General features: G+C 45.4%; 1 protein-coding gene across 3 annotated transcripts in view; it reads right to left on the reverse strand.

The window, feature by feature from the left end:
• Window positions 1-12,831, reverse strand: part of acaca (acetyl-CoA carboxylase alpha) — a 48,762-nt gene that overhangs the window by 19,864 nt on the left and 16,067 nt on the right. For 2 of the 3 annotated variants that reach the window (XR_013968910.1, XM_080852420.1), the window contains exons 19-40: window positions 11,998-12,144; window positions 11,413-11,601; window positions 11,184-11,284; window positions 10,923-11,011; window positions 10,431-10,555; window positions 9,397-9,510; window positions 8,934-9,047; window positions 8,668-8,757; window positions 8,258-8,376; window positions 7,135-7,158; window positions 5,382-5,525; window positions 5,045-5,147; window positions 4,741-4,848; window positions 4,547-4,603; window positions 4,137-4,181; window positions 3,709-3,750; window positions 2,797-3,012; window positions 2,359-2,514; window positions 1,900-2,103; window positions 935-1,090; window positions 646-792; window positions 164-433 (exon numbers count right to left, since the gene is read on the reverse strand). Coding sequence is in view for 2 of the 3 variants with exons in the window: in XM_080852420.1 (XP_080708546.1) it covers window positions 164-433; window positions 646-792; window positions 935-1,090; window positions 1,900-2,103; window positions 2,359-2,514; window positions 2,797-3,012; window positions 3,709-3,750; window positions 4,137-4,181; window positions 4,547-4,603; window positions 4,741-4,848; window positions 5,045-5,147; window positions 5,382-5,525; window positions 7,135-7,158; window positions 8,258-8,376; window positions 8,668-8,757; window positions 8,934-9,047; window positions 9,397-9,510; window positions 10,431-10,555; window positions 10,923-11,011; window positions 11,184-11,284; window positions 11,413-11,601; window positions 11,998-12,144 (2,760 nt within the window). In the remaining variant the exon portion in view is untranslated. The remainder of the gene's footprint in view (window positions 1-163; window positions 434-645; window positions 793-934; window positions 1,091-1,899; window positions 2,104-2,358; window positions 2,515-2,796; window positions 3,013-3,708; window positions 3,751-4,136; window positions 4,182-4,546; window positions 4,604-4,740; window positions 4,849-5,044; window positions 5,148-5,381; window positions 5,526-7,134; window positions 7,159-8,257; window positions 8,377-8,667; window positions 8,758-8,933; window positions 9,048-9,396; window positions 9,511-10,430; window positions 10,556-10,922; window positions 11,012-11,183; window positions 11,285-11,412; window positions 11,602-11,997; window positions 12,145-12,831) is intronic. The other variant, XM_080852421.1, reaches the window with a different exon arrangement.

The following is a 12,831-nucleotide window of genomic DNA, read 5'->3' on the forward strand; positions in this document are numbered from 1 at the left end:
GGTGTTTCCATATTTATGTTTGACAAAACTAATTTATAAAGCTACTTTAATGACTGTCCTCACCAAAGAGTAAGATGTAAGCCCCTCCCATAACCTTTTCTCATGTCATGGTCATCCTCTTTCACACTGCTTTTCACCAGTGATACGCCCTCTGACCCCTCACCTTATAGGGGTCAACCGGGTCCTGCCAGGCCACTTGGAACATATGGCGGATCTCCTCGGCGAGGCCGATGCGGGCGCCACTGTTGGCGGCGATGTAGATGCGTGGGATGCCGCACTCGCGGGCCATCTCCGACGCCTGCAGGAAGAGCACGTCCTCCTGTGGCCCAAACGAGCCGATCTTATGCGTGATGTCGTTGCTGATGACGATGATCTCACGCCCCAGCGGGTATTCCGGGGTGCGGAGGGTCATACGCCAAGCCACCATGCCGATCTACGCATGCACACAAGCGCAAAAACAAAACAAAGCCATATTTGCTCAATAATATCCATGCAATCTCTATTCACTGTACAAGTGGACACACAGAGACCCCTACTGGGAATCTGCGGTACTGCACAACTCTCAAGCTTAGGAGCATGTGTCTACGCCACCTTCCCGTGAGGCGATGAGGTCAGTCCCCCCAACCCAACCCCCGCTCAGCTCACCTCATTTCCTCCGGGCAGGCGGTTCATCTGCACCAGCAGGCCCGCCGGGTCCAGCACCAGCTCGGTGAAGGTGAGCAGCTCCGAGGGCAGAGGGCACTTGGGCAGCCGGGCGTAAGTCTCCATGCTCGTCCACAGCTTCCTCAGGGACTAATAAACATAAACATAAACTCTCTATGACATGCACATGAAATATCTCACACCTCAATACTACACTGCTGTTTAAAACCTTACACCAGCCACATGCATGTGGCTTTTCCACGCCTGGAGTGGAAGTGATTTGATGGCGTACCTGTCTGAACATCTCGGGGAAGTCGTAGACGTAGGTGGTGCCCAGACTCTGGGCCTGGAAGCGTTTGGACTGCAGCAGGTCTTTGGTGACGTATGGCGTGTTGATGAGCATGCCGTGCAGCGGGCCCTGCTTGTCCCCGTACGCCTGGAACATGATCTACAGATAGGAGTGGGGGGGGGGGCGCTTTAGACAATGGTTGAATTCTACAAAACCCTCACCCCGCAAAACACAAGGACATAGTTCTCAGGCTGGTCAGTGAACTTGAGTGGATTTTCTGTATCTCAGATACGGTGTTCTGGACCACACCCATCAAACCATTCTGACTGGAAAAAAAAGAAACATGTGGAAATCTGTGATGTTCTTCTTTAACCAATCAGGCGTCCAAACTCATTTGATTCTGTGCTTCGTAAAGTAAATGACAGCAATGAGCAGGAGCGTTTTATAAGAATTTTAAAATGGAAATCACCACATCCTTGATATTCCGTCAAGAGAACAGAGAAAAAAGCCAATTAGTCATTTGTGATGATGAAAGCTGAATTCTCTAAGACTTTACTACAGGACACCTCAACGTTCCTCATCACTATGTGCTTGTCATTTCCCTCTTGCTAAATGGACGTTTTAAGAGGGCCGGATTTTACGCTAGGGGAAGCACAATTAGCCTTAAGACTTAAATGTATCAAGAGAATTTGCTTTCCAAAGCCATGGTTCAATTAATGTCTTGGTTGGCATGCTGCTTCTTCAAATTCACATTAAGGGATATGATGGTTTTGAGTAATATTAGTGGCACAGTGGGTAACAATGAGGCACAATTAGCTAATTCCTTTACTCCAAAAATAAGAACAGTAGGACAGTCATGAACAAATCCAAATATTTGTAATATTTATAAAGTTACGATGTCACGTCATTGCAACTGTGATGTTTGTACCAAGGGTGCGGTATACATACAGGTTGAGACCGGGCCTCACCTGTCCACTGCGGGTGTCAGTAACCTCCTTATAGAGGCTGATGTCCAGATAGTATCCAGACTCGTTGGTGAGGAAGAGGCGGATGGGGATCTGCTTGCCTGTGGGCGTCAGCCGGATGTTGATCTTCAGCTCTGCCTGCAGCACGCGCAGCTTCCACAGCCGACTGCCGTAGCGCATCACCATAGAGCGCACAGACTCCTCGATCTGGAGAGACACAGAGGTTACTAAAGAGATCTGCTCTAAAATGAGTCACCATAGAGCGCACAGAGACTTACAGATACTCAGATGGACAGAGACATGAAACTGCAGACTATCTTCACCTCGACAGTACATAATGTATTAATCTCAATGAATGAAAAAAAAAATCTGTTTTTGCAAGGTAAAATGGACTGGTTTCTGAGATGGATGTTAATATACAAAAAAACAGAGTCTCAAACATCCCGAATGAGATGCTCCAACCTTGGAGGGGTCCATGATAACAGTGGGCACAAAGTTCAGGAAGATGTGGTTGCAGTCGGTGCGGACGGTGGTGTTGTTGAAGGCCACCTCCAGCTCGTCCATGGCCTCCAGAAGCAACCTCTCTGCCTCATTGTGCAGGTACTCAAAGGAGGCCTCCTGCATGGAGAAAGAGACCAGAAATGGGGGTTACACAACATTAATTGCTCACACACATACACACACACACAGGTAGGTGTGTGTTTGTGTGTGTATGTGTGTGAGAGAGAGTGAGAGAGTACACACAAAAGATGCTTTCCCATATAATAAAACCCCCAAATTCAAGCACCATGACTACATGCACATTTTGATTTAACTCTTTAACACCAAAATCCATTAGACAATCCCAAAATAAACAACACAGAACAGAATCCAAATCCAGGCACGCCCCTTAGTTCTCACCTTGGTGACCAAGTCTGAGTGGCGGATGATGGCGCGAACAAAGAAGCGGTAGTCCGTGACCTCGGCGCCCGCCTCCACACGTGCGGCGCCTAGATACAGGTGCATCTTGTGGTTGGCACAGGGGGCGGCGGTCAGAGCGAAGTTCCGCATGCGGTTCAGCTCCAGCTGGAAGGCAAGGGCGGGCTCCAGGTGCCTGTAGATGCGGTCCTCCTCAAACTGGGACACACAAACACACACACACACACACACACACACACACACACACACACACACACACACACACACACACACACACACACAGACAGTGAGGTCGATAACTGGGCTTCAGCCACAGACGTGTCGATACACAAACAAACAACTAATATGACAGACTAGCTCCAACGCTGTGATATATCATGCAGGTGAGCGAGTTCAAAAGGTGACAAACATAGTATACACAAACACAACATGAACAAATATTTAGTCTTTTGACTCTGACACATAATCAAGTCTTAGTCTAAATATGTGTTGCAAAGAGAACTTTATTAAGCCAATCATGGTTCTCTTCAAAAACTCTCTTGAGAGTTTAATAAGGAAGAGAATCAATAGTGTTGGGAAATGGCTAGGAGCCATGTTCTGAAGGGGGGAGTATTAAAATGGAAGGTAATCATCACACCCTGCTAATGGATGCCATTCCTCTCAAATGGGTAAAATAATTAAAAAGGTCATTAATGTAATGAGGTTTGGTGGAGCCTTATTTTGCTAAATCTATCAGGAGTGGCAGAAGAGACAGTGGCAACCATCGATCTTGTTCTCACTTTTAGTGAGTAGACAGCTAAATCTACTATTTCATTGATGCGGTCACTCTATTCTCTAGAGTATTCTCTAGTATCTAGTGTACAAGGGTCTGGATCTCCTGCTGGTGGCACTCACCTTGTCTCGGGCTCTGAAAGTGAAAAATTTGGGGAACTCCCTCTGTGATGGAAATAAAGAGAAGGGAAATTAATGGAATATTAATGTTAAAATGTATTTTTTGCAAGTGTCAAGTGAGGTGGAATGCTGTCTAGCTTTTGCAGTGAGTTAGTGAGTCAGACTGAGTGCATTAAGAGCAGAAAAAACTTCATGTTGATCCAAACGGTGTTCAGCGTGGATCATGGGCATCTTATGGTAATGAACTTAATGATGTGAAGGAAGGGGGCCCTCAACAACAATGAGCCGAAACATCCCAGCTAATGTCCTTGTTCTATTACAATACAATAACCTAACCACTGAAACTAACCAGCCTTCACAATCCATCAGTTTATTAGTAGACGAGTCCGCACACCTGAACAGGGACTCAGATCTCAGATCAGTTTACTTACATGGAAGCGCTGGTCCACTTCACAATTCACCTGCTTCCTGAAATCCTGCCAAGCGCAGAATCACCGGAGTGCGAAGGAGGACGGAGGGAAACGGAGAAACAGCAAAGAGAAGAAAGGAGAAAGAGAAGAGAAGAAGAGAGGCGCAGCATGCACACAGAAAAGCACAAGTTCAACAATGACTGTCAATTACACCACATTCCAATTATGGCCTGGGAACTTGACAACCAACAAAACACACAATTTATTTTGATGACATTAATTGCAGCGTGATCTTAGAAAAGCAGACTGAAGGGGAAAAAAAAGAGAGGGGGGGAGAGAAAAGAGAGAGAGAGACAGAGCGAGAGAGGGGGGGTGAGAGAGAGAGAGCGAGAGAGAGAGAGAGAGAGAGAGAGATGAAATTATGAACTAACCTTCTGAGCTACCAGGAAAGTCAGTCTGCGGATGCCATGTTCAAACAGCATGCTTTTCTGTGAGACAAGAACACACTGATGAGCCAGCTGTCAGGTGTCTCGGAGGCCTCAGTACCCATGCACTGAACAGGCTGCCATGAGACGGTCACGCCCATGTACACATCAGGGACAGTATGGAACATCACAGTTCTGACCTTTGTCTGAGTGAACTCGCGGAACATGGCTGCCAGTCCATCGTCGTCAATGTCACTGTCCGTCTTGATGGCCACGTTGAGAATATGAATTGGCTCATCTAGGATGCTCTACAGTTTCACACAAACATATCCATACTTTATCAGACAGATCCCAAATGTTGGAATGTTGGCTTTAAAGAACACGGAAGGTTAAACGATTCTATTTAGATGATACAGATGATCTTATAGTTATCTACACTGAATGCTACTGGAAGCTGCGCAAAGAAAAGTGGAGAAAGGTTTCCTTGGTAGAAAGGTTCCTGACCTTGTTGTCGTCCTCTCCGTAGAGGACTGGGTTCCCCCCCTCTGGGAAGGTTGGGCTGGATGGCGGGGAGTCTGAGAAGCAGCTCAGCACGTCCCTAATGTTCCTGGAGGGAGACGAGACACCAAATCCACTAAACCTCAAGAATACAAGAGAAGGAAGAAATGATCCCTCTCTTTCTACACTACTGCACAGAAAACCTTAACATAAACAGTCAGCAATACAGAGACATATATCTCTCACCATGTCTCTCACACACACACACACACACACACACCACACACACCACACACACCACACACACCACACACACCACACACCACACACCACATAGCCGTACCTGGTGAATTCCTGGAATGACTGGAAGGACACCATGGCTCCCATCCGCTGGCAGGGTGGGGTGAAGGAGGTGTCCAGCAGCACATCACTCACACTGGCCATATGTGCCATGCCGTAATGGTTCAGGTTGGAGGAGAAAGACATTCTGTGGCAAAGACACACACAGGTACGCATACACACACACAACAAGTACAGGGTTACAGTTTTGGCTTAGTTGGTCTTAATTAAAAATTAAATAAAAAAATAGACCCTAACCATTCCCAAAGCACCAACTGCCATTCACACCCACACCATCAAACCAAACAAGAAAGCATCAGACCCATATTAGGCAGACAGGTTTGCCTTATCCCAATACTTACGGCAACCATTTATCCTCTCAGTGTGAATGTCTTCACTAGTAAACAGTTTTTGTTCCCTCTTTCTCCTGAGTGGATAAAATGTGCCTGAATGGACTCTTAATGCTAAACGTGTTGCAACCAAAGGTAGTGACAAAACTTGAAGTTTGAGGAGAGGCGAGCCTTGATAAGTGAGAACCCCACCCAAGATCCTCCTGCTCCAGGTGATGTTGAGAACACCAAGCCCCAGACACACAGGTAGAACAAACAGTCCTTTTAAAACACCAGCGATTCACAAGAGTTTAGCATGTTCTGCCTTTAACCCGAGGTGACCATCACCTAAGTCAGTTTTTCTCCAGACTGTCCACTGACACAGCCCCCCGGTTAGTTAATGAGGGAGTGAGTGAGGGAGGAAATTGTCATGGGGAAGTTAGTCCCATGGCCACACCTTTGGTCATTTACACTGGAGTCACTAACTTGAGGTTTGCTACTGGGGATGTTACTGGCTGGCGCTGCTGTGTTAGCCTCTTTAGCCTGATGGCGTTCCGGAGGAGACATCTTCCTAAGAGAACCGTGGCAGTAGCACACACACACATGCGCAAGCACACACACACACAAACACTCAGATCGTGCAGGCACTGGCCATGACAAACGGATCACATGGTATCATCACGGGCTCCCAGACGGAGGAATTAAACAGGACATTTACACAGCTCATTCAAACTCAGCAGGATGCCCCACTAAGCTAAATTAACTACAAATTAGCTTTGACGCTACATTACTTTGCATGCCTACACAACACAATAAAACACACAATTGTACTAAAATATACCATATACCATCACGCACTACTCACACACACACACTCACACACTCTCTCACACACACACACACACACACACACACACACACACACACACACCTATGTGTGAAACGACTTACAAGGGAGGCAGGCTAACATATACAGTAGTACAGAATATGGTTGTTTCAGCAGTCCATGCAACAGCTATTAGCCCAAAATGACTTACAAAATCAATTAGCCGCCCTGATGTCGGAAAATTTAATTTGAGGAAGCAACATCCTCAATGATAACAACAGCAACACACAGCAGCACAAGCAAACTGGGACCTTTAATTAAAATGGTAAAATGGTATGCTGCAACAAATTTACAGTCACAAAAAATGTGTCTTTGGTGACAGTTGACACCTTCAACAAAGCAAGTCTGTACAGTTTGACCATATGTGTACATTTTACTCACTTCATTTTGGACTTCAAATAAACCCCGGTTGCCCTGACCTGATAATAACCATGATCCCTAATTGTCATAAGTACTTGACCTATGTTTGACCAGGCTGTTCTCTGCTCTAGAGTCTACGGTGGCACACTTGGCAACAGGAAAATAATAAATCATTACTATACCTGTTTAAAGTGGGGATGTTCCCTCTGTAAGCAAACAACATTGATAACCGTTTGGTTAGTGTCAGGCACCAATATGGAGGAGTCAGTGGCCTAAGCCGTGTGTGGGGGCCGCGCATCATCATGACTGGCCGGTTTAGTCCCAAATAGAGTCAGTGGGGTTGATTTAAAAATCACACATGGCAGTGAGGAGAGGGAAACCGAGGTATTCAAACTGATGAATATCAGCAACATATGATGCTGGATGTTGGGTCAATGGAATCATAAATCCTTCATATTCCGTCTTATTTATCAACAGAATGAGAGGATTACGGAGTGATTACGAGACGATATTTGACCAATCAGAGTAGAGGTACTCTGAGGGGTCACAGTGGAGCAGATTGAACACACAAGCTTGGCCAATGACTGATCCTCACCGTCATGCAACAACTTCAGTGTGTCCCACTTTACCCACTGCAAAGGGTCTATTTGCAGTATGGGACACGAGAGCCTCTTTAACATTTGCTATTCTAATATGAGCAAGCAAGATACCAATGATTGTGGGTTAACTACATGCAAAAATTTAAGTCACCAACATGCAAAAACTCCATCAGATCATTATAAATACCAAGCGTATAAAAGAGCCAGGCAAAGACACGGCCACTTGGACAAAACAATAAGCAGCCGCCGTGAATGCAAGCATGACATAATTAATATGATCATGCGTCTTCACAACCAGCATGGCGTCTGGACCAGATTAAAATGGCAAGCCAAAAGGGCCTGTTACTGCACATACAGACAACTTTAGCCTGTAGTCTCCAAATCGACTCTACTCTCCAACTCTACTCTAGTCTACAACGTAACTCAACATCTCAACTCTAGACTTGAAGTCTCCTGTGATACATTACAGCTTTGAGCTGTAATTTGGTGTTTAAAGGGATGATTTTATGATTTAGACAAATTGTAACTTCATGCATTATCTAGGTTCTGTTTATATGCTATATTACAGACTAACTCAAACAAGCCTAATCAAATCCCTCCATCATTGAATATTGGTTTATTGCCCTCCCCACTCTCCTCCATGGCTGTACTCAGAAGGGGTGGGAGGGCGGCAGGAGGAGGCAGGTTTGCAGTGCATTGTGGGTACCTGTTGGGGTGTGAGGTGGGGAGCATGAACTGGAACTCCACCACACAGGTGTTATCCCTCAGCTGGCGATGTTGCACGCTGTTGAGCTCGTAGGCGATGTATGCCCTGCGCACGTATACCTGCGCACACACACACACACACACACACACACACACACACACACACACACACACACACACACACACACACACACACACACACACACACACACACACACACACACACACACACACACACACACACACACACTCAACAGATGAGGCGTAAACATGAAGACATTTTCTTGGAAGATGTTGTTTCATGACATTCATGACATGCTCACGGACGGAGGGACAGACAGGCAGGCAGACAGACAGACAGACAGACAGAAAGAAATACAGACAGACAGAGACAGAGACAGCTTAGCTTACCTCCAGTGCAGCCATCCTGACCACCTGATTGGTGTGGTAGAAGAAGTTGGGAAGTACATCGAAGATGGACGTTTCTGACAAGATCAGTTTCTGAGGACCAAATATGAAGTGGGGAGACCGGGGAACGTTATCACACAGAAAAATCAAATAAAAAGATGGATGGATTGACAGACAGAAGAATAGATGAATGAATGAATGAATGAATGAATGAATGACAGCAGTTGTGCAACCAAATCCATGTATCCTCTGGCAAGTAGACCACTCACCTGGAGGTTCTCAATGCAGAACTGATGGCCGTACATGTCAATGGCCGACAGGAAGATGGACTCCACCTGATTGTGCCGCAGCTCATAGGAGGGCAGGTGAGAGGCGATCAGCACCTGGGATTGTCAGAGAAAAAATGTCAGCATCTGTAAAAACTTCTACTGAAGCAGTGGCTTAATTCAAAATGTTTGACGAGTTAAGGGGAAGCAGCGGGCTATCTCAGGGGAACCACTCCTGTTTTCCTGTGTCTTCCATCTTTCCCTGACTGAACTTACCTTAGGCACTCTTGATGCTTTTTAGTTTTTTGGCATGCTTTCACATGCTTTTTAATTACTTGCACTTAGATGGATGGATGAGGATTGAAAAGCTCTGAACTACCCTAAAGCTAAGACATTAGCAGCATCTGGCTTGTTGGCAGTGGTCTGCTTGCTTGACCGGCTGGCACAGCAGGTGAGGTGGGCTTACCTGGCGCGCTCTCAGGGCCACCTTGGCGTTGGTGGTCTTGCTGAGCTGGGTGAGCTCCGTCAGAATGGCCATCAGCTCGTCCGTCAGCGTGGGGTCCCGCCCACACAGCTGGTCCTACAGATACAGAGGCAAAGAGAAGGGGCTGATGCAACGGAATCAGTTCCAATAGGGGACATCACAGTGGACGAGGAAAGACACAACACAGAGGGTGAACCAAAGCCCAATAGCTGCTGGTGCACTCACTCACTCACTCACTCACTCACTCACTCACTCACTCACTCACTCACTCACTCACTCACTCACTCACTCACTCACTCACTCACTCACTCACTCACTCACTCACTCACTCACTCACTCACTCACTCACTCACTCACTCACTCACTCAGAGAGAAAAGAGAGAGAGAAAGAAAGAAAAAGAAAAAAAAGAGAAAGAAAGAAAGAACTAAAAAAAAAAAAAGAGAACAGACAGAGATATAGAGAGAGGAGTAGGTCCAGGGACACAATTATGTGAATCAAATGAATTACCATGAATAAATAATAGGAACTAATAATGTACTTTATCTGGACCTTGAATCTGTAATAGAGCTTTGATTTTATTTGATAACCTTGGGAGAGAATAAATGTAAGCCTTGCTAATACTTAATTAAAAAATAATAAATTAGCCTCAGAAATGGATTTGTGAAAAACAGGATGAAATGAGAAAGTTAGAGAAACGCTATCATTTCATTTAATTAAAACCATACTCCATAATGATGGCCGTGGCAAAATATTTTCAAACCTTCCAGTTTGTTTTTTCAACATTTGCGCACCAGGTAAGTGTATGCACGGTGGTAGCATTTCACACACCCTTTTAATTGGAACAAAATGGACTGGAAATATCTGTTGTTTTCAAAAGAAAATACCATCTTGACAAGCAATTAGGGCAGAGTGGCATCTAAAAACTGTTTTTAGGCACCTGGGTTCTATCCGCCCAAATTATTTTTTGTAAGTTCTTAGTTCCGTCATGGTTTGGCAAAGGACATATTGTACTTACAATGAGCATGGTGACCAGGGAGTTCTTCTTTGTGACTTGGGCGTGGGAGAAGATGTAGTTCAGCACAGTGGCCATGTCGCCTTTGTTTTCCTCACGTAGGTGGAACACGCATTTGTCATAATGCCCTGTGCGCGCACACATAGACATTCAGAAACACGCTCAGGAAAGCAGAACGGCAGGTCAAATAAGGAGGTACGGCCATGGGTACAACAGTGGTGCTCAGTTAGAAGACACATACTGCCCCCGTATGGACAGAACTGAAAACTGCAATATTGGCAAATCCTACCTAAATTATTTCATATCAACACAACACTGTAACATAGACAGCCAATCTAAACATTAACACACCGCTTAAGATTAGCTAATTTATACTATAGTAGTAGATGTCTAATGTAATCAGTACACCCAACCAATACCATGACTTCCATTCAACTTCCAAGTGAGTGCAGCTGCTGCCAGTGTGCGTGTTTGCCGCAGATGGCTCCTACTCACCATGTTGAAACTGCACCTCCACCTTCAGGTACTGCCGGAGCAGGTCCATCACCACGGCCTTCATGTGCCCGCGGATGCCACTGCGGTACCTGCCAGGGCGGGGAGGAACCGGGGAGGAAAAGGGGTTAGGTTGCAGTGACCAGGGGAAGAGACGTTCAGCCACTCTGCTTCATGCATGTTAAGTCACAGTGTCAGAGTGTTGACACAGAGATCAATGCCTCCTGGATGGCTAGTGTTGTGTATAAGGAGCTGAAGACTTACTTCTGTACCAGCTGCACAATGCTCTGGGTGTTCATGAAGAAGACCTCTCGCTCTGACTTCCGGTTAAGAGTGGCTGCGTGACTATCCAGGATATTGGCAATCTAGGTGAGAGAAGATTAGATTTGACACTCTGCAGACTACGCAATCATTTTACTTTATTTTTCCTTTAATCCTGTGGTCAGTCTTTCACAAACTGTGAGTGAGTGTGTGTGTGTGTGTGTGTGTGTACCTGCTGGCTAGGGAACTGGCAGAGGACTGAGGTGATGTTGCTGGCGTACTGGGCCATTTCTTTCTTGATGCACTTCTCCACGGCGGGGGGGATGCGCCCGGAGACGCTGGTCATGATGTCCTGCAGCTCCAGCAGGGGCAGCGAGGGGTCCCTCAGTGTCTTCATCAGACGCTCCACCCACTCTTTCAGCTGTCAACACCATCATATATACACACACACACACACACACACACACACACACACACACACACACACACTATTACACATCCAAACTCCAACAGCACTGTAGAAATAAGAGTACACATCACCTAGGCCTTCAGTCCTATAGCTACACATTTAAACAATATGACACGTGTGAGAGGGGGGTTGTGTTAGGATATCTCCTCTCATGGAATGCCCCTTGTTAGCAATAAATACATTGTTCAACTGGACCTAACTGTATAATTAAAATACTATGACATATTTACTCATGAAATATTAGCTACAGGCTGTTGTTCAGAAGGCAATGCAAAATGCCAGATGAGATCATTTGTCAGGAAAGTGCTGAGGTGTAAACTACTAAAGGAAGTGAGAAGGCTCTGACACCTTGCCGCCGAAGAAGGGTTCGGGCAGGCAGTAGCCGTTCATGACATGCAGCAGGTGGTCCAGGGTGTTGTGGAAGACCCTGTGCAGCTTCTCCCCTCTCAGGGCCACTGCCTGGATGATGGGCAGAGCCCCGTGGTGCAGCTCCGCCTGGGGGCCCGAGAGAGAGCGAGCGAGCGAGAGAGAGAGAGAATAATCATTACAAATAATTTCAAGTATCCATGGCAATAATTGCTTTCAAGTAACTGAAAGTTGGAGGCAGCGCTTGCTAACTATCATTTCTGTAACAATACCTCACAAATCCATAAAAGCTTGAGAAACAAGATATTTTCATGATATGGAAAACTTAAACACTACATTGGTGTTTAAACTGTGTATCCATAAAGCATTAGAAACATATATTTGTAAAGGGTTACACAAAGTATTCATAATGCCTTCATAATGATACGCATAAGTCTAGATCACTTTTTATACATAGTAATAACTGCACTTAATAACTGCACGCATGTTATAGTATAAGCCCTTACAGCTTAAAGTATCAGAAACAATAATTAAGCTTTGTTTACTTCTTCATATTGGCAGTGATGACATCTTGGCCTTATGTAACATGCTGTTTAGTCACCAAATGCTCTTTATAGAGCTCCATACAAGCTCACATTATAACAGTTGTGTTGGGCTTATACTGCATAATAATGCTTAATGAGCACAGTCATTATAAAGAGTAAGAGATCTTATGTCAGTCACTTTGATGCCTTAGGAATACTCAATAAACATTTGTTATATTTACATTCAGCAGACGCTTTTATCGAAAGCGACTTACAAGGATGTATACACATT

This window comes from Sprattus sprattus, assembly GCF_963457725.1.
Source record: "Sprattus sprattus genome assembly, chromosome: 1".
Taxonomy (NCBI): Eukaryota; Metazoa; Chordata; class Actinopteri; order Clupeiformes; family Clupeidae; genus Sprattus; species Sprattus sprattus.